Source organism: Paramisgurnus dabryanus, chromosome 18 (genome assembly GCF_030506205.2).
Source record: "Paramisgurnus dabryanus chromosome 18, PD_genome_1.1, whole genome shotgun sequence".
NCBI lineage: Eukaryota > Metazoa > Chordata > Actinopteri > Cypriniformes > Cobitidae > Paramisgurnus > Paramisgurnus dabryanus.
In genome coordinates this window covers 5196905-5224337 of record NC_133354.1, presented here as the reverse complement: position 1 = coordinate 5224337, position 27433 = coordinate 5196905, and the positions used below count along the sequence as shown (strand labels likewise).

The 27433-nt window shown below is 38.5% G+C and overlaps 1 protein-coding gene across 1 annotated transcript in view; it reads left to right on the top strand.

The window, feature by feature from the left end:
• The window catches only part of ntng2b (netrin g2b), a 78013-nt gene that overhangs the window by 35715 nt on the left and 14865 nt on the right, over positions 1 to 27433 (top strand). Inside the window, exons 4-6 of the mRNA XM_065243763.2 lie at positions 7988 to 8160; positions 11864 to 11899; positions 24379 to 24546. Coding sequence (XP_065099835.1) covers positions 7988 to 8160; positions 11864 to 11899; positions 24379 to 24546 — 377 coding nt within the window. The remainder of the gene's footprint in view (positions 1 to 7987; positions 8161 to 11863; positions 11900 to 24378; positions 24547 to 27433) is intronic.

Genomic DNA, 27433 nt, shown 5'->3' with positions numbered 1-27433 from the left:
GCATGCGTTTTCGCGGCAAACGCGCCGCCCATATCACGTCATTCGCATAGACCCATGCAAGGACGAGTCTGATTGCGTCTTTGCATTGACCTTGTATGTAATCTACTCGCGCAAAACGTATAACTCGCATCTGGTTTGAACCCACAGTTAACATTAAAATCATTCGCGACAGATTCACGTTTGGTGTGAATGCAGCATAAGAGGAATAATTGACTTCGGTCCTTTGAATTATTTGAAAATCTCTGCTTCGCATCGTGCCACATTGCTACATCAGTTGTGCATTATTTTCCTTACAAAGGTCATGGGTTTGAAAAAAATGTGTAGATTACATTGTAATGGGTCAACAATGGGTTAAAACCACCCAGCATTTGAGTTGAAACAACCCAGCATGGGTTAACTTACAACCCAGCAGGTTGGGTTGATCCCTTTTTGATCCAGCACAATTTGAAAATAACCCAGTATTTGTAGAGTAAAGATAAAAGCATCTGGCAAATGTGCGTGTTTGTATGGCAGCATATGTGTGTGCAGCATGAGTCTGATTGTAAATGTGCTCTTTCTAATTGGACCTGACAGATTTTGTGTATTATTAGCCTCAGATGGCAAACCCACAGTCCCTTTATGAACTGTCTGATGCATATTGCACACTTGTTCCTGGCCGGTTTAAGCAGCAAAACCCCCAGACCTTCTGCTGCAGTCAAAGATCTGGATACTCAGGAGACGGGACTATACATTTTTGGCTGATGCTGAGAAAAGCTTCATTTCAATGACTTTCATGAAGTAAAGCATAAACATCACGCATTTCATTATGGTATAGTAGATGTTTTAAAACTTGACTTAAGTTTATCTAGTAGGGCTTTTACAAGTATAAATGTTTTTTCTGACACTGAAAGGCCAGAGATTGTGTGCGTTTTTGTGATGTCACCAGCCATCGAGCACAGCGTTGAATATCCTCACGTGACTTTTACAGTAAGTTATGAGTCACATGACATTTACAACTCGAGTATTTGACTCAAAACACCTGCTGCAGGACTGAGCATCCACCCGCAGATATGGCAGATTTCAAACTGTGTACTTCAGGGGGGTCTGGTGCCAGCCGTGCCACTTCACATGGGATGAGTGGGTTATCCGAAATCTATGTGCAGGCGCCACAAATCCCTTTGGTTTTCTGAAAGGTCAAGATTGCATACACATGCATGTTGTCTATACAGACTTTAATTTTTTTATTCTCTAAAGTGACTGATCTTTTCATTATCACTTTCTTCTCAATTATGATAATCCAATTGTTTTGATATAATTGTTATTTTTATTGTTACACTCCACTTAAAAAAATCAATACTACATTCACAGTCTTCCCCCTGCTTTTCACACACTCCAAACTCTCTCTCTCTCTCTCTCTCTCTCTCTCTCTCTCTCTCTTTCTCTCTCTCTCTCTCTCTCTCTCTCTCTCTCTCTCTCTCTCTCTCTCTCTCTCTCTCTCTCTCTCTCTCTCTCTCTCTTGGCATGTCTGCTTTGTTCTTCAGTCACGCTTCAGTGAAAGCGGAATTCCCATCGCGATCCCGTCCAACTCCCACTCATTCAAGCTCTCTCCTCCTCCAGCCACTCATTCCAATCTTCCAAGCCGTTTATGCTCATATTTTTCTATTCACGATCAGGAATTACCCATGGCGTCTATATGAATAGGAGCTTTTTAATACATCAAAAAGTCATCAAAATAGAGGTTGCCTTACTGTTCCTAATTTGAAAGCCATATTCAACCCAATCCCCTTTTCCTAAAATATAAGTGCAACCTAAATAAACGTTATGCTATTAAGGCCTAATCTTACTTTTACTTTCAGCATAAAATAGGAGAGAAAAAAATAAATAATTTATAAAAACTTAGAAACAAATGATTATACCTGTAAGTTACAGTACAGTATCTACATATCTAAAGACATTTTGCTGCTGCACTGCATAATTACTTTTTTAAAAGAGACAACAAATTATGAGTAACTTGTATCTACTAGCATACAAATGTTCTTTAATGTACATTTTTAAAAATTCAATAGATTTCCATGATTCCGGAATAGTTTCTAAGATTTTTCCAAGGTGTCTCAAAGGAGAAGAATCTCCTAAATACAGTATATTAGGAAATCTGGAAAGTTGGCGGCAGTCACAGTGAATGACACAAAAAAGCTGTAAAAATCAACATATTTATGTTTTTTTAAGTTATGTCAACTTATAGACCGTTTCAGCAGTAACAACATAAACAAGCAGCTGTCACGGTCCGCACGTAACTTCCGGTAAACTCCGCTAAGAATAAATAACAACAAAGTTCTTTAAACGTAGTTTGTTTATATAACAAGCAAAAAACAACACATAGATTACATAGGAAACCAAAACATTTGTTATTTTCGACGAGGCATTCGTTCAAGAGATCAGTTTAGCAACTAGTCAGACCATTAAAAAAACGAAACCGGAAGTAAGGTTCGGATCCAGACGTGTATCACGTGCGTCCGATGAAACCGTCTATACCACAACTTAAGATAGTAGATCAAATTGACCTGCAAAACCAAGTTGTTTTAACTTCATGCTGTTATTGCGAGTTTTCGTCAATTAAGAGAAAACATTTGCATGAAAACAAACGTGTTCCTGATGAGTTTTTATGGTTATCTGTAATACCGCGATTATCAACTAGATGGCGCACTTACCCAATTTATAAAAAAACTGAAGCAAAACATTATTTATTAATTTTACACTCCGTGTGTGTTTTGATAATCGTTCTGAATTTGATCTTTAACAAAATTCCTTCACAAAAAATGCAATTATTTCAGCTTTTTGCTAAAAAAATATATTTTTAAAGAAAAATACCCATATTTAAGATTTTGTAAGCGGATTAAGGATTAACCTTTTTCATTTTGTTTGTTTGTTTGAAAGCAGACGTTCTGTTCTTTCATTTGATATATTTGTATGTTTATATAATTATAGAAGAACATTTTCCTCTGTAAGGCATTTTGTGAAACTTTTAAGAAAATCACAAAAAATGCTGGCGGGCAGTGGCGACTCATGACTGCTCAACCGAGAGGCACTAGTTTAAAATAAGTGTTCGGAGTCTCATGTGTGTTGCTTGCGTTTTCAAAATATGTGTTTGTTGCATCATGTATATCATGTGCATCACGTGTTTTGTCAAAATAGGTGCCTGCTGCACACGTGTCAAAATCATTTATGATAAAAGAGATGCTCATGTTCACAAAATACACGCAAGACACTCCCTTAAGAGTAAACTCTGATTATGCATGAGATTATGAGAGTATCTGGCAAACAGGAGCGTCTCTTTTATCATAAACCCTTTAGACGCGTCTGCAGCAGGCTATTATTTTGACAAGACACGTGATGCAAATAAGATCACTCGACGCACAGAACACATATTTAGAAATTACGAACAACACACATGATGGGCTACATACATGTTGTGCCGAACTTCGCATCGAGCACCCTCGAAAAAAGAAGTCACCGGCCGTCACTGCTGGTGGGCAAGTTTTCAAAAAAGTTGCATTTAATGATAACAAATGTGTATTTTTATTTTTTTAATAATTAAAAAGCCTATTTGTGAGGCTGTACATATGTCACCACTTTATAGCTTTGCGATTGTTTCCAGTCGATTAATGAAGAGTTTTATTTATGACACTTTGTTGTACTGTGTTGGGTGTAACTAGTTACTAACGGCGCTTAGTACCCCACGGTTTGGGTCAGCTTACTTTTGGGGGCTTTTCCACTGTGTACAGTACGTAGTACCCAATATTTTTTAGTACCACATTGGTTGGGGTTCCAAGCGAGCTGAGCTGATACTTAAACGTGAAAACACTATAGATTACTGATTGGTCTGAGAGAATCGTCACTACCAGCGTCATTGCTAACACAACATTAGCTTCTCATCGTGTGTACGTTCTCTCAAGCAAACCTGTGCTTTCTTGTAAGTTCCCAAACTCCTTATTAGCGGTGAAAAACATCCAAAATCACTTCCGCGACACGAACGTCCGCATGCATGGCATTTTTTGCAACTTAGGAACGAAGCACGTCGACTGACGCCATGGGTGTTGTATCAGATTTCGAGTTGGCATCACCGGGGCCTTCTAGCAGGCTTACAATGATGTTAGCCTTTTCATATCATTTGATTGGATTGTGTTTTTATTGTTGTGACGTCATAATTATGGTAATTATTTATTCAGGACACCACTGAAATGCATGGCCCGCCACTGCTGTAGGGTTATACGAATGCAGCCTTATCACATTTGAATCTCTATTGTCCCGCAAAGGGTAAAACAAAGTACACATTAGCATTCACATCAAGTCTAAATACAATGAGCTTACAGTATAACCTGCAGATCTGTCCTACAAAGCCAACTGAAATGAAACATACCGCAATAAAGAGTTTGGTTTAGACTAAGGGCGCACTCACATTATCCCAACCAAACCAAACCATGCCTGGGCGCGATTGCCACCCCTCCCTACTCCCCCAGGTGCACGCACTCACACTGTACTTCTTATCGATCCGAGTCCGGGCGCGCTTTTGTCATTAAGATGCGATTGTTTTGAAAAAGCAGGAAGTAAAGCGCTCTCTTAACACTGGAACCCACTGTAATGATAAGTCTGTGTTTTTTTATTCGGAGTCGTTTGGTGCGCGATTACAGACAGCCCTCTCACATGTCATCATATTGCTTAGTTGATCTGTCACGTGTACAGCTCGGACATTCACGTAACCCCGCTGCGCGCATCAAAAGGTTTTTACGGAGGCAGATGAAGGTGAGTGGTCGCGCAACTGACGTCTTCACCTTTTGAATCGCGCTCAGGCCCACCTCTGCAACCCGGCCGCGGCGCGATTAAACAATCCGCGCCCGGGCGCGGAACAAAGCGATCACACTAGTCAAACAAACCAGGCTTTGGGGGTCAAACGCGCCCGAGCGCGGTTTGGTTTGGATAATGTGAGTGCGCCCTAACAGTCTGGACCCTTCAGGAGTTCACATCATGAAAAACAAATGTTTTCTTAAAAATGTTTTAATTATACAGACATTAACCTCAAACATTCAGTCCGAGCAAACCTTTTATTAAATCTACAGTAAGCAGCGTGAACTAATTTGAAACATTACCTCATATTAACATTTGACAGCCCACATTTACATATAGATCCAGGTTAGCCAATCATTATGCTGCGTACACACCAGACGCGAAGCATCACTTTCCTCGCATCGCATTCTTCGCTCTAGATTTCTCACGGGATTTAACTTCGTGCATTGCTAATTTTTTGCTTGAGTTAAATATTTTCAACTTGTGCGAAGACGCGTTTGAGGCGAGTAGTGCATGTCTATTCACGTCTATTCACGTCTTTGCATTGACTTTTTATGTAACCTACTTGCGCAAATTGTTGAATTTGCGTTTGGTGTGTACGCCCTAATTAGTCTATTTACGATAGAAGTCTTAAAGGTACAGCACCTTAATTCGAATGATTAGAAAGAAAGTGTGAAAACTGGTTGTGTAAAGGTAAATTATGACTGTTCTGCTGCAAGAAACCTCAACTATCATTATATCTAGAAAATAAAATGCTATAAAGGTGAATATGACCCACCCCAAAAATTTTAGTACCTTCATTAAACCATAAAACGGCTATCAACTGGAGACAACACCAATCATTTTATAGAACAGCAGACAGAATCAGACTGTCAATCTTTTCAGGACACGATGACAGAACACAGTTTTAGAGCATCACCGAACACTTTAAAAACACTGCTGAGACCCTGTAAGACTCAATAAAGGTTCCTTAATTCCCTCTTCTTATCAAAAGCCATTTTTGGGTGTTTATGGCTCTTTGGAGATTCGGAAAGTTCTTAATGTTTCATTCTTTGGATAAATGTCTTTCTTCCTTTTTTACTTTAGGGTTCTTTAAAGGATTTGCTCACCCTTGTGTCACACCATAAATGTGTATAAAGTCTTAATGTGGAAGACAAAAAGGGATTTTTTTTAAAGAATAATTTATGCATCTATTTTTCAAACAACAACGTTTATAGTTATAGGAGCTGAAAGACATTATTTACATGATTTTTTTTTCTTGCATATTTGGTTACTATTTTTGATCAACCATTTTTGGAGCTTGGCAACCTGGCAAGCAATTTGTGCTAAAACCAGGCTAAATTTGGGCTGTCAGTGAAAGTCTAATAGACGTCTACCATAGCCCAAGAATAGACGATACGTATAAGTGTAAAACAAATGAAAGCAAACACCTTGAACACCTGTTGACTTTGCCTACATGTTGGAATATCATACATCTTCAAGTTATTTTGGCAAAAATGTCATGTAACCAAATTCTAGGTTATTTATGGTAGAAGTGAGTTACTTATAGCCGGTCTATATTGGGTCTATAGTTAGCTGTCATTTCAACGTCTTGATTTTTGCTTGCTGGGAACCAGCATCATTTTAAACTGTTGGTAATGAGATCTAGAAAGATTTCGTGTTATGCAAAAAAAAGAAAAGCATGCGTGTAACATGAGGAGTACTAAATAAAAAAATGTCAAGTTTTAGTGCTATAGTCGGAGCCGATGGTGTAGTAGGCAGTGCTCCGACATATGGTGCAGACGCACTTCCGGCGACCCGAGTTCGATTCCCGCCTCGAGGTCCTTTGCCGATCCCATGCCCCTCTCTCCACCCTGTACTTTCCTGTCGTCTCTTGATTACTGTCTGTCAAATAAAGGCAAAATGGCCCAAAAGAAGAATATTTTTAAAAAGTTTTAGTGCTATAATTGGGTCCCCAGTGCTTCTATCAACCTAGAAAATGTGAAAAAGATCAACCCAGTAACTTAGTTTTGGTAAATCATTCCCTGCAAGTATGTGAAAAAATAGCTCATTGAAATTTAGCTCCCCTTGTGATGTCAGAAGGGGATAATACCGCCCCTGAATCTGCACAGCACTGCCATTTAGTGCAGAGATCGCCTCATTTGCAATTTAAAGGACACACCCAAAACAGCACATTTTTATCAAACCTCCAAAGTGGCAATTTTAACATGTTGTAATAAATTATCTGTGTGGTATTTTGAGCTAGAACTTCTTGTGAAATGTCCCCTTTAAAACACATATTTGTTTAAAAAAAAAATGGAAACCAAAAGTTATGGAAGGTTGTAATGTAAATGCAAAGCAGTACGTGGTGCCTTCAAAGTGCCTCGGTCCAACAGCACACGATTTATACTTGCACAATAATTGTCGCACAACCATTATTTTACATCGTTTATCGTGTTTTTGTAATTTGAAAATCAAAAACCATTAATTGCACAGCCCTACTTCAAGACCACTTCTCAGAAGAACCATGGTGTCAGAGAATAAGGAAAAGAAGTGAACGCGCTGAAGGAAAGAAAAAACTTCACTGGCAATAGAAAAGAGTAAGCAAAAAAAAAAAGAGTATGAGAAAGATAGATGAGGGTTGGCTCAAGGTACAGGACGATGTTGTGAATATTTGATGCTGATGGATACATGTTCACTCCAGTGGAACAAACTGGATTGGAGCTCGACAGTAACACACACACACAAAAACACACACACAACTCAAGTGGAAAAGTCTCATTTAGGAAGAGGGCCATTTGGTCTTACACAAATGCTCATCTCTGCTTTACTAAACCCAATCTATAACAGCACACCTGCGTTCATCTCTCTCTCTCTTGATGCATTTCCACTTGTCATCACACACTCACACCTAAGATAAAAATCATGTGTTCAATAACATCTTAAAGACTTTACTCATTAAAAATTTGTCAAAACGTCCTGCCTTGTAAGGAGTAAAACAAGTCCACATTCACATTTACAAATGCACATCTTTATAATTCACTTACTGTCGTCTGACTGACCTTCTGAGGAGACCAATGCATTCATTTCCATGTGTAATTATTAGACCAGCAAAGCCAGTCTTTATATAAAGTCCTTACAATAACCTATAGAAATAATCTTTGCATCTTTCTGTTTCTGCACGCAGGTGTAAGTGTAACCTGCACGCGTCTCAGTGTTTGTATGTGGACGGAAACTTACAGTGTCAATGTGAACACAACACAACGGGACAGGACTGTCAGCGATGCAAGAAAGGATTCAAAGCCAAGACCTGGAAACCAGGATCTTATTTACCCACACCAAACGGATCCCCGAACACTTGTGAGTAACACACACCGCAGATACACACGTACACACCAGACATACTTGATAGATGCCAAAACACCTGTGACACATACATGCATTTTTGTGCATTCGGCAACAGCTTACAAGCTATACATTCTCATTTGCATTGCTAATGCAATGTTCAACTACTTCAGCAGCTACAGATGAGATACATGCATATTTCAATTTGAACAAAAACGTCCTTATTTTGTGGGAATTTCAGAATTCCTCATTGAGAATTCCTAGGAGCATTAGAGATCTTTACACAGAAACATCAGACAGACACCTTAAAAACTTGGATGAAATGATCAGAAGGGAGAAGCAACAGCGCTAAACAAGCTTGTGAGCTTAAATGAGAGATAAAACCAAAAACAAAGAGAAGACGGAGAGACAAAATCAAGATAAAGAAAAAATAAACTATAGGGATTTCATTTTCATTTGGTTTTTCCTCTTGTTAAGTACAGTGTCTAAAGGGAGATCCTCTGGAACACAACATCCCTCCATTTTACCAGCGGTATACTGATGATAAAATAATAATCTAGGGCAGCACACACACACACAGATGAATTCAGCAGACTGCAAACCTCAACTCTAACTCGCTTCGCTTACACACACACACACACATATACACACTCACACATACACACAAACACAAGTGCGCTTGAGCACTGCAGAGCCTTTTAGACTTCACAGATCTGTCAGTTCACAGTAAGATCAAGACTGCTAGTGTGGCGGCCCTATTCCCAAAGAACAGAGCAGAGAGAAGCACAGACTTACACTACTATACTGCCAACACACACGCACGCACACACACACACACACACACACACACACACACGCACATACATACACGCACAGTTTCAGTAATGCCGACCTCTGTGTAGAAAACATCACCAATCGGCACTAATCACTCACTAAACAGCAAACATACATAATCAAACACAGGGTCTCCATACTGAATAATCCAGAAAAGACCAGCATAAGCTGGTAGCTGGTTTAAGGTGGCAGTAGCTGGTCTAAGCTGGTCCTCCTAGCCTGGCAAAGCTGGTCAAGCTGGTGGGTCAGCTGGTCTTCCAGCACGACCAGCTAAGTCCAGCTAGACCAGCTTAAAAAGTGACCAAAACACATCTAGACCAGCTTGCTACACCAGAAATACCAAAGCTGGGAGACAAGCTAAAACCAAACACTGCATGCACACCAACCACGAGTTATCATGTTCCTTGCTGTAGATTACTCGCGGGATTTAACTTTGTGTCGTGTTTTTGTGGCAATCACGCATTCACATCACCTCATGCTAGTTAGCGTGTATTCGTGTCTTTGCTTTGTATGTAATCTACTTGCGCAAATCGTTGAATTCGCATTTGGTGTGTACGCCCCATAAGATAACCCCTTTAAGCCAAACTCTTAGATTTATTTCATTAAATGCTGAAAAATATACTTTGGATAAAAGTGTCTGCCAATGTGTAAATAATGAGGGAGATGAGGGAGAAATACACATTTATTATGTTTAAAAAAAAGAGTGATTTAAAGGTGCAGTTTGTAAATTTTAGCGACATCCAGTGGTGAGGTTGCGAATTGCAACAAACGGCTCAGTCCACTGCTCACCCCTCGTTTTGAAACACATAGAGAAGCTACGGTACCCGCCACTGGAAAAACATGTAATTGACGGACTTAGTAAAAAAAAAGTTTGTCCATTAAGGGCTTCTGTAGAAACATGGCGGCGCAAAATGGCGACTTCCACGTAAGGGGACCCTCTGTGCATGTAAATAAAAACGTCTCATGCTAAGGTAATAAAAACAACAGGTCTTTATACACCCCTGATAATATACTTTTGTATATTATTTTGCATTTCTGTCAAGAGATCCTTCTAAAAATTACACACTGCACCTTTAATTTTACTTGCCATCGTATGCATGAAACAAGTTTAACTGCACTACCAAAATAGCTTATGTTACGATATCAAAGCCTTTGTCATTGCAAGTCTTTAATAAAAGTAAACAATGGGTTTTATTCACTAAGCATGCGTACACACAAATTTGGGCGTGAGATGTGCGTATGGGTGGTTTTTTACAAACAAATTGTGATTCAACAAAAACTTTCATATCAAAATTTCTTCCAAATGTATGCAAAAATTCAAGAAAACCTAAAACCATTCGTACGCAATAATCATGTACGTTATAATCAAATACTAGACTATAATTATAATGTGTATGATAATTTTAATATATAAAATTAGCATGATTATATTTTATTTAATATTTTCTTTGTTATATATTATTATACATGATCTATATTATGATTATTATTATTATTATATATATTAAAGCCTACTTATTTTTTTACACATCAAAAAAATCTTCATGCTTTACTTCCTCTCTTTTTTTATCTCTATTTGAAAGCGTCTGCTTAATGCCTAATGTAAACATCATATAAATTTAATGAGAAGTCCAAACGTCAATCACTTGATCTTTTGTCTGTTTTATTTTAGATACAGATGCGGGTCTCTATCAAATTTATTAAATGTCATATTTGTTAACGCATCCAATACTTATTTAACGTTACTCCGGTTGGTGGACAGCGCTGGCTTCCTCCAGCGAAAGCAAAACCTCCCAAATAAAAAATGCAAAGCAAATCAGAACTTGACCAATAATAAATATGATCATGCAGTTCTTTTCGAGGTCTTTTGCTTCTGTGACAAACTGCTGTAAAATTTTCTGCGCTGCGCTACGGAAAGCGCTTATATGGAGTGGGTTTTGCGGGTTGTATGTAAACTAGCAACCTCGTGCCGCTCATGTAGAACACTTCAAATTCACTAACGTAAGCATGTACACACGTGTTGTGAATTAGGCAGAAAGTTTTTGTGAGACGTTCTAGTGTGCGTATAATTTTCGAAAAATGTACGCAATTATTACTGAATGAGACCAAACGGGAATACAATGATTTGCGCAAGTAGATTACATACAAAGCAAAGACGTGAATAGACGTGAACTCACACGTGGCTATGCGAATGATGCGAATTGGGCGGCAGTTGCCACAGAAATACGCACTATTCGCCTCAAACGCGTCTTTGCGCAAGTTGAAAATATTCACTCAAGCTAAAAAAAATTTTAATCCCGCAAATAATCTAAAGCGAGGAACGCAAAGATTAGAGTAGAGTATCATGCTGTTGACTTAGCAACATGTAGATCTATTCAACTCAGTATTAAATTAGGTTTCATTATTTTAAGATGCTGTCTTAAAGGTGCTGTGGGTAGATTTTATCGACATCTAGTGGTGAGATTGTGAATTGCAACCAATGGCTCAGTCCACTGCTCACCCCTCCCTTTCGAAACACATAGAGAAGCGACGGTGGCCGCCACAGGACAAGGATGTCATCATCTGAAACAACGTACAGTAGTGACAAACTGCGCACTGTAGAGCAGTTTGTCCATTTAAGGCTACTGTAGAAACATGTCAGTGCAAAATGGCGCCTCCATGTAAGGGGACCCGCGGCATATGCAGATAAAAACGGCTCATTTAAAGGAAATAAAAACTTAACAGTTTATCATGTAAGTTTTTATACACCACTGATAATATAGTTATATATATTATATTGCATTTTTGGCAAGAGATCCTCCTAAAAGCTACACAGTGCACCTTTAAATTACAGCACATAAGGTTTTGTAACAGGGCTAATTGACTTTTTCTATTTCTCTCTCAGGTTCTCAGGCATTGGCTGGATCTTCCTCTGGTTCTAGTAAGTACAAAACTTTAAATGTAGGAGAGGATGTGGCTTTTCATCTCTCTCTTTCTCTCTCTTTCTGGCATGTCAATCATCTCTCTCTTTCACTCCCTTTCATTGTGTCTGTACTCCATCCCTCGTTATGTCTTTTTCATTTTTCATGGACCGCTCGTCATGTGGCTTTCATCATCGTCAAAGCGCAGAATACGCCCAACTTCAGAGAGAGGGAAAGATAGAAAGGCATGAGGGACAGATACACAGAAAGAGAGGATGGCAGTGGAAAGCAGGAAAGGCAGAGTTATTCCTTAAGGGTATGAGCAGCCAAAGAGCAACTATAGATTCTGTGTGAGGACACGGACACAGCATCACAAACACACACAAATCTGAAAATCTCTAACATCTCAAAAGGGCTTTCCCAGAATCTGATTTACGATCAGTCATTTTCTAAAATAAAGAAATATTTATATACTTTTCGTAACTAACAAATACTCGTCGATAAATAGACTGTGAAATCTCAAAATACATAAGATTAAACTTCACTTCAAGTTTCTTTATCACACACAGATTCACGTACAAGCTTGTGTATTTGTATTGTGACAAATGGCATTTGAAAGAACGTAGTGAACGTAGTGCTGTAGTGATGGTTAAGAGTCTAATTTTAAACTAGCAGAAAAGCACTTAGAGAAAGCAGAGGCCAGAACGTTAGGAATTTTAAAACATTTGTGCAACATTGCAAAGCTTTAAACTGTCTGTCATTGTCACGCACACTCCTTCAAAGTGATGTGTCATGATTCAAAGAGAGATGAAAATATTGTGTTTTTTGCAGGATAAACAGAAAAAGATGTCACATGACATCAGTGGAAGAACTAGAATTTAATAAATGTGGTGGACAGGGGGGCCAAGGCTACTTTAGGGGTCCATTTAGTCCATGAAAGAAAACAATGTGTAACCCTTGTAAAAAGCCTAAATGAATCTCATGATTGCTAATAACTTCAAATTACACATTAGATATATTCCTACCGCACTGCATGCATTACTTGCACAGATGTAAAGTAATGTAAGGCTGAATTTTAAACTATTTCTTAAGAGAAATAATACACACTCTTCCAGCCTACCAAGAAATCATTTTGTCTGTTACACTGTAAAAATTGTTGTAGTTTTTTTCCTTCAGATTTTGGTTCCCAGAATGCTTTGTTATTTTAGTTTTATTCTGTATAGATAAAGACACGTTAATGTTTAATGTTCATTTAACTTTGAACAAACTGTTGCCAGTAAATAACATCAATTTTTAATCTACAGTAAGTTACTGTATTAATTTCTACAAAAAAATTATATTCTCTTAATATTTGTTTTTAACAATGTGCTCTGCCGCACGTCAAAATAAACACGTCGATTAACAGGAAGTGAATTATTGGAGGGAGTGAAACTTGCGCATTAAATATGGCACCCGGGTGGCCAGTCTGATGTCAGGGGGGTCCAGCCCCACCCCAGACACCCCTCTGGTTCGGCCACTGCATGACATCCACATTAGTTTTCTCAAAGCTTAAATGTATTGTAAAGATACAGAGTATTCACTTCGCTTGGCTTCATTTGGGTTGTGCAGGTGTTTCTGTGTGCAGCATATGACACAGAGAAATCAAACTCATAGATCATGTCCATGTTTTTGTCTTCCCTGTGGTCCAAAGGTCTCCCACACAGGGGGCTATAACACATTATAACAAATTAAACACAAGCAAATAGCAAACACAAACCACACTAATACAAACATACAAACGTGAAGTACAAGAAGATGAGCTGATATCTAGGCCAGTTTGTGTCTGTGGGATACATGTCCTTTCTCAAACATGGGCAGAGATTATACGATCAGTGTGTACGCGTCTGTTCGTTCAGACCAGGATTACAAGGTCGCGCTGGTGATCCTGATCTCATGGCTTCTGGTTGGTCAGCTGGGCAAACGGCCACAAGAGCGTGAATTAACTAACACAGACGCCACAGGAATGACATCATGTATCAAAATTAATCTCTGGGTATTAATCTATTGCAGAAATCAAATGGGAATATCAAATCTGCTTGGAAAATGCCTATGAAGTAAGATTTAGATAGAAATGTTTTGCCAAAATGCATTTTAATTACTTACATTTTGAAGAGTTACAACATGCAAATGCACTGATTCTGTGGAATGGCCCAAATACGATAATAAAAAAAACACGCATTACAACTTAAACACCTGTATTTTTGTCTTTGCAAATCACATTTGCAATCATGAAATACACAATAAAATGATCCACCATGTCAAAACATATACGCCTGAAAATCAGACGCAAGCATTGTTATTGTGTTTTTTATCCACCATCTGGTACTAAAGTAAGAGGTCAAGGAAAATCCCACATCTGTCTTTAAATATGCTGGGTCATATTAGTGTACATGTATGCCTTTGGACTTTGGATTTGTGGGTCACTTTTATTAACCCATTAACTGAAATTTCACCAAGCCAAAATTTAATTTGAAAGTCCTTTTTAATCACTACTTATTCATTTACTATTATCTTTAATGCTGACAGTGACCGACGCATCAGATGAAGATTTTATTACAGTAATAGCAGAATCTACAGATTTGAGCACAGGTGAGCCAGCGTGACCCTCGTAGGCTTCTGTAGCTTTAGACATAGAGCAGTAATGTGTGCAAAATTATAGATGTCACCTGCATAGACTGTAGAGATATTAAAACTAGAGATAACATCTAACGCATAATTTCCTAGATTACTTCCACTCGCTGATTTACATAATGTAGCATTACTGCTTGAAACATTTATCACATACTGAATATTGTTGCTCATACTATTTAAATACTATAGTAGCAGTGTGCTAGTATTCCTTTCATTTATGTACGTATTGTATAAAATAAATTAATCTCTGCAGTGCAGAGAAATACAACATTAGCACCCCCTGTGTGTCTCAAGAGGAACTGCAAATCAAATCGCACCGTTTAAAATGCAAGAGGTTTCTGTGAAGCTCAGCAGTTTCTGTGTGTGTTTACTTCATCTCTCTATCACATTTCTTCTACTCACTCCTCAAATCCCACTAGATGCCCCTTTACTAATCACAGATACCCCACAAACCCCCCTACCTCCTCCAGAAGACCTCTTAACCACCATAGCTAAACAGGACAGTAAAATCCCTCCTACCACTACAGAGGCCCCACCCCTAATCACACCAACTGTGGCCATGCCCCCCAAAGCCACGCCCCTGGAGGAGGGGCCTGTTTCCACACCTACAGAGAGCAAAGGTGAGCTACAGACACCCCAGCATCTCTGTGTTTGCCCTAGCGTGGTAAGAATCGCTTGTTTTGGCAGCCAAAGCATTGTAGCCAAGAGCTCAGCCAACAAGTCATCTACACAAACTTACCCTTAGAGGATTGTGGGTAACGACTGCAAAGCGTGTGCACGGTGGGAAATCAATGGCCAATTAGACACTGTTTTCCTCTGTCAAAATAGAGTGACTTTGCATCTTTCAGTGTAAAGCGGATTTGGGGGGACTGCGCATACACCACACGTACACCGCACACACGCTTATTGATCGAAGTGCGCATACACACCGGAGAAATGAATACTGCATGACGTTTAACAAGTGAACGCACAAGCTAGCAAGAGATAGTCAAGCTGAGATCAGAAAATGTCAAGCTGGAATGAGAAATGGAGAGGAGTGTAAACTGTTCAGCTGAGACGTGAGATAGAAAGCAGATGGACTTTAAAGGTGGATGAAACTATTAGCATTTTACTGTAATGTTTGTATTTTTTACAATAATCCAGAAAACTTTACCAACCACTCTGAACACCCAGTTTTGCAACGTTCCTTAGAAAATTTAAAACATAGCTGCATCTGCAATAGCACTTTTCTTGACTGGTTAACCTCTCTCTTGTCCCAAGTCTAAATGCTTCATATCCTGATATAAAGGAGGACTCTGATAAACATGTGAACCCAGAGAATCAAACTGAAGCTTATGTTGCTGATTTATTACACAATGCTTAACATTTTCTCCTAACTGTGCGTTCACACCAGATGCGGTAGAGGTTGCAAAAACGCGATATTCGCTCGTAGTTGGACGCTTGAACATTTGAGTTTACTCGCTTTATTCGCGCGTTAAATGCTAGTCATTCGAGACATTCACGCGTAAATTCATGTCATGGGAGGGGCTTCTGCAACTCCGCTCGCTTCCTATAAACACGTCACTTTCTGATTGGTTAACGCGGTGCGAATATTCGCCAAAGTTCCGATTTTTCAGCTTGGGCGTTTCCAGCGGCAACACTCAATTCACCGATCGCACTGCGCCAATCGCGCTTACCGTGCCGCAGGATGTCTGGTGTGAATGCACAGTAAGGCTGATTTATACTTCTGCATCTGACGTTACACATTAGTTTTCATTTATACGTCTGCATCGTTATTCGCGTTTACATGCACTTAAACTTGCAGACCGCTATGGGCATGTTACTGGTGTAAAAAAAATCCCCCCTCACCTTGGTCCATTTTTGTTTTTACCATCGCAAAGGGAAATGTGTACGAGATATTGCGACGCAGATTTTTTTTATCTGAGGGACGGGTTCTAGCAGACCAATCACAACACTTCTGGTCCATGTAGAATTGACACTGTGTTACAATTTTGGCAGTGGGGAACCTTCAGGGCCTTCTACGCCTTCAGAGAAGGCCTAAAGAAATTAATAAAAAGATTTTTTATTATAATAATACAAATAAATAATATTCAATAAAAATATGTTTTTACATTTTTAAATTTCTATTTAATTCAATTTAATACAATACATGTAATATATTTTCTCTCATCTATGTTCTAACGTTAAGCTTACTGTCAGGTTCATGTCATGAAAACATCTAATCCAATCAGAATCGTCTGTCTCTATTAGTAATTAGTAATGACTGACAGACGACGCCGAATTACATACAATATAATTTCCTAACTAAATCTGAGAGAATGGAAAAAAAAACTGTAGCTGTATCTACAGTGTGGTATCGGGGGAGTGTACACCAAAGCGTTTAAACAAACGTCAGGGGAACGCCGCCAGCTGGGTTTTTTTTTGCTACGTGCTTTGGTTGCTATGATACTTCTACTTTGTTTATCTGTCGTTGAATGATGCTCTGGTTGGTTGTTCTGATATCCCCCCCCCTTGTCCACTGTGATTGGACGGCCAAGTGAGAAGTAACATTCGGAAAAAAAACGGGGAAAAAGCGCCAGCTGCTGGCATTTTAGCAAAGCGCGGCACTTCCAGTGGAAACAACTGAAAACGTACGCCGCCTTTATCGCTAGAAAATAATGCAGAGTTGATTTGAGTCTTTTTGTGCGTGTACAGGGGAGATTTCAACTTTACAGTACGTGCTAAATTTGATTGTGGGACGGCTGATGAATGATGCTGATGCCAAAGGGTTTCAGGCCATGAATGACAAATACGCTTGTGTGCATGAGGGAAAACACAGGGGTAACTACATTTACATTTATGCATGTGACAGACCCTTTTATGCAAAGCGACTTGCGTTCAAGCCATACATTTTTATCAGTAAGTTTGTTCCCTTGGGATCGAACCAATGACCTTTACGTTGCTAATACAATTCTCTACCAATTGAGCTACAGAAACTCAAAGCTGACATATGACTTGAAATGCAGCAAAACTTATTAGTTTGTTGAAGAGATTAATCGCAGTGCTGTCTGAGCGGCATTGAGATGTGATGTGATGTTCATGTGTATTATGTGCACACAGTTTCGTACAGTCCTGATACTGAATAACAAAACCAATATTGTCTTATTGCTGAACTGCAGTCTTTCGGAGACATAAACCTGCACATGAGGAGCACAGGAAAAACATGCTTCCCTTTGGACAAGAGAGGAATAACAAAGAAGAAATGGAGATGAGGAATAAGGAAGGTACTGCTAAACGTCCAGAGGGAGCTGAGCAGACCCTGTAATATTCTAGATGTCATGTTAATGTGATGAAGTTTTGGTCTGTGTTAGTAGATACTGTAGTAGAGAATAGTAGCTTGATCATAGAGATCATACTAACGAGTGTGATGATGGCTGTTCAGTGGCTTCTTATCTGTTTGCATGTACATGGCTTGATTATCATGATCATTGGACACAAGCGTTCCCTACAGCGGCTCCTGTGGAGGATTCAGGAAAGGGTCAGGAGATTTCTGGGAAGGATGAAGTAACTGATGAAGAAATAAAGAGAGTAGGAAGTGTTTCAGAGAATGACAGAGAGGGGATAGCAACTGGTACGAATTTAATATTTTTTAAATCTCACTGTTTAGCTGCTGTGTGTGATCGATTATTAAATCATTTTATTAGTCCCCAGTGCATCAGTCCCACCAATACCTGAACCATCTGAATCGCTGACCATTGAGCTGATACCAGAATACGTAGAGTCGGATTCAGAGCCAATGCTGGAATCTCATGAGTCTGTTGATCCCATATTGGAACCTGATGAGGAAATACCAGAATCTCTTGAACCCATACCAGAGTCCGTTGATCCAATATTGGACCCTGTTAAGGAAATACCAGAATCTGTTGACACAATGCAAGAATCTTTCCCACCAAAACACTGGTCTCCCAAGCCAACACCACAGTCTATAAACCCAATGAAGAAGACTTTTGAACCGATGTCAGAATCTGTCTTACCAACAATGGACTCAACCGAGCCAACAAAAGAGTCCGTCCCCCTGAATCTGGAATCTGTCCCATTATTACTAGATTCCTTTTGGCCAATATCTGAGTCTGTTGGATCAAAAGTAGATCCAGTTTTATCAATACTAACGCCGGACGAATCCGTCCAAGAACTCGATGCCTTAGGACCAAAACACATGGCTCTAATGCCAGAACTGGAGAAGTCAATCGAGGAAAAATCCTCAGAGGAAGAAGGAAACACGGAAGAGACTGATAAAGGTGATCTCAGCTAGAAATATTTACGTAGAAGTTTTTAGCTTCTTGAGTGGAACCATGTAGAAAATCTGGCCTGAAAAAGACCTTTGTAAAGTTCATAAAAGTCCAATACATTTCTGTTAGCACCTTTATACCCCATTGTCTGATTTATACAGAATCGACTATTGTTAATCGTGGTCCTGTGGGTGACTAACTCAGACATTATTAATTGATCTGTGGGTTGCTCAGCCTTTCTCTTTGCTCATCCAGTGCATCCCAAAACCTCAAAGGGAGAGGGTGAAGGACAAGAGGAGAAACATTTGAGAAAAGAAAGAGGAGGACAGAAAACACCTAAGATAAAAGGTGAAGTAAAGCACTTTGAAAAGAAGTGGGAAAGGGAAGAGAAAACAGAGGACAAAGATGAGGAGAATAAAAAAGGTATGCACTAGGGTAGAGGTGCATTATGGGTAGTAAAGTCTATCACTGTATTCATAGCATACTCATTAGGGCTGCGTCCGAAATCTCTAAAATTGCTGCCTTTGGAAGGCATCAAGGCAAGTCCGAATCCAATGTTTAACTCCTGAGATACCTTCATCATCTTGTCTCACAATTCTATGCGTGAGCATGCACAGAGAATGTGATTGGACACATTGACATTATATAGGTAGACGCCTCATGACGTGCTGGAAGGTAATCCAGCATCGCTGCCATATTGGTTGGGTCTCTGCACCCTATGCTAGCACAGGAGTCAACGGAGAGCGAGCAACTATGCCCGTATTTGTGCAACTTACGGTTGCAATAACTAGCACAGTATTGATACCAGATCACATGGGATTAACTTTCACAAGTAAGATTGAACAATAATTTTGGTTATTTACAATTTATAATATTATGTCATTGTAAGTAACGTTACTTACATGTAATCAAACCATGTGAAATCCTGTAAAAATTTGGGGAGTTATGAATATCGTAGTTGGAGATACACCTTCCACAGCAGTATTAAATGCAGGGGGTCGCATTAAGGACCCATCCAAGATGGCGGCCGCGCTGATACGTCAGCTCCAATAGGCAGCGTCAGTGTGTGAGGCATGTACGTATAATGTCTATGATTGGTCGAGCCTGGTCTAAATAAAATGGCGGTTTAAATAAAGTTATATATACTTTTGATTGCATTTCTAGCAAGAATTTTGTATTGTTGTTGGGATTAGTTACCACAAAGGCGCTCTCTGTTTATATTTCAAACAGAATTTCATTACGCTGCCTATGAAGGCTGTCTGAATGCATTACCAAGAGCTGCCTTTATGTCGCCAAAGTCATTGCCTCATGAGGCAACATGTCAGATGCCTAAGGTTTCGGACGCAACCTAGAACAACATAGAAACGCCTAGTAGTGAGCATGTTAGTATATCCACCCTTAAAACTCTTGTGTGCGTGTAGCCATTTAGATGTTTTGGATGAGAACTGCTCTTTGTAGACTTGATCCCAGTGTGTTTCTAGACACTACAATAGTCTTTAAGTATACAATAAGACTTTTAATTCCTCAAAGCTCTTCTGAAGTTCATACTATCTGGAGGGCAGCAGATCATGCAGCTAAAAGGCATCATATATGACGACTTTAAAGGTGAGAACGAAATTATAAACTGATCGTATTGATGTAAGAATATAAGGGAGATCTGCTTTGTGTCTTTAAAAATATCACAGGTTTAACAAGATGAAGGAATTGTGAAGAACTTCAGGAAACATGACAGTTGTAAGGGTTGCTGCTTAAAGGAATAGTTTGGGCAAAAATGATATTAAACCCATGATTTACTCATCCCCAAGCTGTCTGAGTTGCATATGTCCATCGTTTTTCAGACAAACACATTTTCGGATATTTTAGAAAATGTTTTAGATCTTTCAGTTGATTAAATGTAATGTTACGGGGACCACAACCTTCAAGTCCAAAAAAAGTGCGTCCATCCTTCACAAATTAAATCCAAACGGCTCCAGGATGATAAACAAAGGTCTTCTGAGGGTAATCCACACGCTGTTGTTGTAGAAATATCCATATTTAAAACTTTATTAACGTAAATAACTACCTTCCGGTATAGCGCCGCCATCTTAGTCGCGTTCGCATTCAGGATGAGAGCTTACGCAGCCTACCAAGGCTACTCTGCTGCTGCTCTGTGCCCCCGCCCTCCGAATTTGTCATACGTCACTAAGAAAAGTGCGTACACTACGCTAATACTCTCTCCTGAAAACAGAGGAGTCTAAGATGGCGGTGCTACCGGAAGGTATTTATTTTCACCGCACGGATTATCCTCAGAAGACCTTTGTTTATCATCCTGGAGCCGTTTGGATTTATTTTGTGAAGGATGGACGCACTTTTTTTGGACTTGAAGGTTGTGGACCCTGTAACATTACATTTAATCAACTCAAAGATCTAAAACATTTTCTAAAATATCCGAAAATGTGTTTGTCTGAAAAACGATAGACATATGCAACTCGGACAGCTTGGGGGTGAGTAAATCATGGGTTTAATATCATTTTTGGCCGAACTATCCCTTTAACATTCAGCTGCATGCTGGGGTGGCAAACTGCAAATTTTAGAGCCTCACATGGGCAACAACAGAACACAGCGAAATCTAAAACCTACACATGGACCAATGTACGAACCAATATACAGGTCAAGTGATGGGTACTGGCAACCACACAGCTATTTAATGTGATTTTTATTACCTGAAAACATTGGTGCAAGTTATTTCTAATGGGGGGGGGCAATAAACATGCAATTTCTTCAGAGCGATTTTTGAAGGGTACACAAATAATACAGCCAAAAATGGCTTCTTCTTCAAAACCATTTATTTATTGCAATGTTTTGTTTATAATTAATCCACCAATGAATTTACAGCCCTGTTTTCATTTGTATTGTATTACTTTTTATGCCGTTATTTAAAGTATATATGTATATTTATATTTATTTATTTATAATATATGTGGTGTTTAATGATAATTCTATGGGGGACAACCCTTAGAGATTTCCGCCTTAGCTCGCAAAAGTCTTGATAAGGTCCTCTAAAACAAACTTTTTTGGTTTTGTACAGTGCATGCCTTCGTGGCCCCCCAAAGAAAATGTATGACATAAACATTCTCAACTAAAATTTGAATGAAACAAAACAGATTAAATTATACAATGTGATGTTGGTTAGTAGCCTTATTTTCTGAGGTTTAATTACACAGATTTTATGATAAATGTATTTGTCATAAAACTGGGGGCCCCTGGCACAATTTTACAGCCCCCCAGTTTAAGAACCACTGCTTTGAAATGTACGTTTTATATACATTTATGTATTTGGCAGATATTTTTATTCCAAAGCAACTATACAGTTTTACCCCGTTCCCTGGGTTTGAACCACTGATCTAAAAAAGGACTGGATTGCGCATAAAACGCTTAACGTATCAGCGAGAGGTGAAGCCATCGCAGAGTTCGAGCGGCCATCTTGGTATTCCCAACCGGCCTTGAAGACATAATAAACATTTTAAAATTCTGAGGGATAAAAGTGTGCTTTATCTTACTATAATCTTGCAAATGGCTTAACTATGTTGCAAACCCAAATACAAATTCCTCCTTTAATATTTTCACGGCTTTTTTTTTTAATTTCTTGCGTTTTCGTGTTATCTGGCAGCTCATCAATTCACCCTAACATGAGGCTTAACTGCATCATTTTCACATGGTGGTCAAAGCAGCGTTTGGTGTTAAGAGGTGCGAATGAATCCCTGACTCAAAGTCAAGTCAAAGCCGCTGGTTCAGATTCAATGCTCTTTCAATCGTGGTTTATTGATTCTCTGTGAGTGAGTGAGTGACAGAAAAAAAGAGACGCTGAACATTGAGGAACAGAGAAGCGTACAGGACAGGTGTGAAGTGAAACGGGGGAAGCCCAGCTGAGTGACAAAAAGATCCGAAAACGTTGACAGATACAACGGTTTTAAACACTTCTGTCATCTGATTTTCCATCATCCTTGTAGTCTACTGTATACACAATCACCACACACACACACACACACACACACACACATAAATATAGATGAGGACTCCTGTAAGAGTTGTGAGATATCGCCCTGTCAGCAGTACATCACACACCAATCTCCATTTCATCTGTCAGTGCTGCGAAAGGAAAGACACAAACAGATGCAAAACCGAGGCGTCCAGTTTGATGTTGTACTGTATGAAGACATATTCTGTTCACAACTCAAAACTAAAGCTACCCAGTGGACAAAAACAAAACAGATGACATGCAAGACCTGGTGCAAGAAACCCTGATAAGTGAATGTCAAGATAACACAAAGCAGGCTATAAATATATAACTAATTTAAAGACAGTTCAACCACAGTCTTCCCTAACCTCACATTCACTGGATTAACCTTAAAGGGAACATATTATGCCCATTTGTAAAAGATGTACTGTACGTCTCAGGTGTGTTTAGAATGTGTCATTTCACAGATCATTTATTATAGCATGCCCAGATATCCCTATTTGGGCGGGAACAAAAAAACTTTTCATGTCTGTACCTTTAAATGTAAATGAGCTACAGCTATTCACTCCCTTACTAACAGACAGAGAGCGCTGTTGGTTAAAAATAGATCTGATTCCTGTTAATACAGTCCGAGACAATAGTATATTTAGCCGCATTTGTAAAAAACACATTTATAAAAGCATCTGGGTAAAATTAACCAGTCAGTCAGTGGCCGTGGGTGGGGCTTTGTTTGTGTGACATCACATTAACAAGAGAATTGAAACAGCATGTCTAATGAAACTGATTTGGCTTAATCAGGATTAAAAAGTTTTTTTTAGTGTAGGGTTGTTGTGTTCACACACTGTCAACACACATTTATGTCCAAACACCTTGTAAAAGTGGATTTTGGATAAATTGTGCCCTTTAACTCTTTCCCCGCCATTGACAAGTTATTTTGTAAATTAAGAGAAAAAAATTCCCTGCCAACGACGCTTTCCTGACGTGTTTTTACGGCAATCTGTAATTCTGTACTTCTGCTATTATCCACTAGATGACGCTCTTCTCCAATTTATTAAAAACTGAAGCAAAAACTAATTTAACAACATTTTAAACTCTGTGTATGTTTTGATCATCGTTCTGAATCTGATCTCTAACAAAATTCCTTTACAAAAATGCAATTATTTCATCTTTTTGCTCAAAACTTTGTATTTTTGAAGAAACCTACCCATATTTGAGAGGTGATAAAGAGAACAAATGAAGATAGGATGAAACGTTTTTTTTTCTTCCCGTTTTGTTTGTTTCGAAAGCAAAGGGTTTGTTCTTTCAGATATATTTGTATGTTTATATATTTATAGAAGAAAATCTTCCTGAAAGGCATTTTGTGAAATTTTTGTGAAAATCACAAAAAAATGCTGGCGGGGAACGCACATCAAACCATGCATAAAAATGGCTATAATGAAAACACACAAGTTTCTATGAGAAGAAAAGGCCCTAATCTGCTTAGAGACAAGGCCTGTAAACTGAACTCATCTATCATCTGTTTCAAAAGATGTATTTTAATGAAGTGTTTATCTTTCAATCTTAGACTGTGAATGTAACGGACACTCCAACCGCTGCAGTTACATTGACTTTCTGAACATCGTCACGTGTGTGAGCTGCAAACACAACACGCGGGGTCAGAACTGTGAACACTGTCGCATGGGCTTCTACAAAAACACATCCGCAGAGCCCGATGACGAGAACGTGTGTATCGGTGAGTATCTGTGTTTTTCAACAGAAGAGGTTTTTTAAGCTGAAATGTTACGCAGTTACATTTACAAGAATCTTAAATGTTTGTGACCCTGTCTGAGAAATCCAGACTAAAGTCTCATAATCTAATGATCAGAAGTTCAGTGATTTCAATCACTGCTTGATCAAGGTTATATTTTCACAAAATTATGAAGGATGATTTTATGTAGAAAACATTAAATCACAAAAAAATACTTTAGTTGGTTTTCACAGACTGGGTCATATTCACAGAAACATCTTTATCTAGGCCTCAGATTGCAAAGTTTATCACTGATCAATAAGACTTTACTGGTCATGTACACATTATCTGAGCAGGCCCGGTACTAGGCTTGCTGGACTGGGGGGGCAGTCAGGATTTTTGGGTGAGCAGCCATTCCTCGACTAAAATGATTCATACACTAAAATTATGGATGTTTCAATCCAATATTATTTTGCATAGGCTATGTCTTTAAAAAAAAGGGCCATTTATATGTCCTTTTGCACGTTCAAATTTTAAAACTAGATACGATTAGATTTATAATGATTTATAATGTTTTAATGATTAGATTACACTTAAAGTAGTTTTACACATTAAGTCAGTTAATGAAATCAGGCAAGCAGGTGATATTAATGCAAAGCTGTACAAATAGCTATATTTTAATAATGTGTACACTGCATTTAATCTATTATTTCACTTATAGATAAATTAAAGCCATTCTTATAACTACTCAACATATGCCTTTCTTCTAATAAACACTTAGTTGTTAGGCACTTTATTTCCACTTCTCAAACATTTTCTTCATTTAAAATAATGTATTTTCAATGTGATAAGCTATATTTTCATTAATTCCTGACCCTATCATGCTGCTGCAGCAACAACCTCAAATATCACAACAAAGCACAATGCTTTAAATAATCTATATTGAAACATCATGAAAGGAATTTGACATGCATGCAAATTCGTCAAAGGTTATCCTGTAACAGAACCAGACAAAAGCACAAGCCCTAAAATACTGTAAGTGTGTTTGCCACGAGACCAAAGATAAATCAAACTGCTTTGTACATAACACAGCAAATTAGATAGTATAATACAACGCAACATTATAAAATACAACGTTTTACCTTACGATGACCTTGCGGAGTGAAAGCTCCTCCTGAACTTAAATGTCTGTAGATTTTTGTGTGTGAAGTTTTTTTCTCAAACGCGAGCTGAATGAGCTGATGATGAATGACGATGAAAAAAACGCTACAATTTGATTGTAAAACTGCACTGCACGCGATGCTCAGCTGTTACAATACTGTATATTTACTGTATAACCATCTTATATCAATTATATCTTCTATATAGTATGCCACAACCAAACTGCATATTCTAATTTTAATAAACAGAACTACGTCTAAAACAAACACATGAAATGCTGCTGGAGACTTGCCATTGGCTGTTGTATTTGAATGAATAAGTAATGAGGTGAGTCTAAGAAAGGATAAGGGGCTATTTTGGGCATGTTTTACTATAAAAAAAGTTTCAATTTAATATGTGTTGTGTCATTACGTTTATGTTATACTAAATTGCATCGTTTCTGATATATATTTTAAAGATGCGGTTTTTTTTTGTCACCGTCATAGAGAACAGTAGTACTTTTCATGTGAGTTAAATACTGCTGAAGAAAGCTCTAATGATTGAATAAGCTAATCAGACACTAGTGGGTGGGATCTGTAAATACTAGCTTTGCCAACAGAAGACGTTTTATGTATAAAGAGACTCCGTTATTTTATGGTTGGCTGAATATTTTTGGGGGGGCAGAAGGAAAATCTGGGGGGGCAATGCCCCAGCCCCCCTGTAGACCCGGCCCTATATCTGAGGAGGGTAGAGCTGTAAAGTTTTTCACATTAAAAGTAATTCAGCATAAAATGACTCTGAAAGTGCAAGTGTTGATCTTTAAAGAGGACCCGTCCCGTGAGTTTATACTTCAGTGCCAGCTACTGTATGTTCAACTGTTGACTTTGCTTACAGGATGGAATATCAGACATCTCACAAGTTATTTTGGCAAAAACAACATGTAACCAAGTCAAGTTTATTTTTGCTACACAGCAAAAACTCCAGTGTTAAATTAACTCTCACAGAGTTAATTTCAACACTTTTTCAGAGTTTATATAGCTCCACACTTATCAGAGTTAAATGAACACTTTCAAGAGAGTTAATTTTTTAGCACTAGGTCAGAGTTAAAATTTTAACACGAGGTCAGAGTTTCTTTGACTCAAATAAGTGTTAGTTAATTTTTTAACACTAAGTCAGAGTTAATATTTTAACACTAGGCCAGAGTTTCTTTGACTCATAAAAGTGTTACAGGGGTCATATTATGAGATTTCTAACATGTAAAATAACTCTTTGGTGTTCCCAGAGTGCAAATGTGAAGTTTTAGCTCAAAATACCCCACATGTAATTTACCTGTTAAAATTACCACTTTGTAGGTGCAGGCAAAAGTGTGCCATCTTTAGCTGTGACCATTAAAATGCAAATGAGCTAATGAAATGGAAACACTGATCACAATGATGGTGACTTTAAATAAAACAGCCAACAAACTTTACAAGTTAGATGTAAAATGAAACTTTAGGTTTCAAACAGAGATGGTGATAGAGAAGATAAAGTTACAGAGGAGCATTTAAGAAAAATAGTGTAAACAATTTAGTTTTACTTACAATTCAATCTTCAGGACACATGGAAATGGAAGACTGAAATGTGTGGGCGGAGTGTAATTACATCTTCAAGGAGTTAGTTTAACACCGCCATGATTAACTCTGTAGATTAACTCCAACTCTGAACAACAATTTACTCTAAATATGTTAAATTTACTCTTTGGGTGTTGAATTCA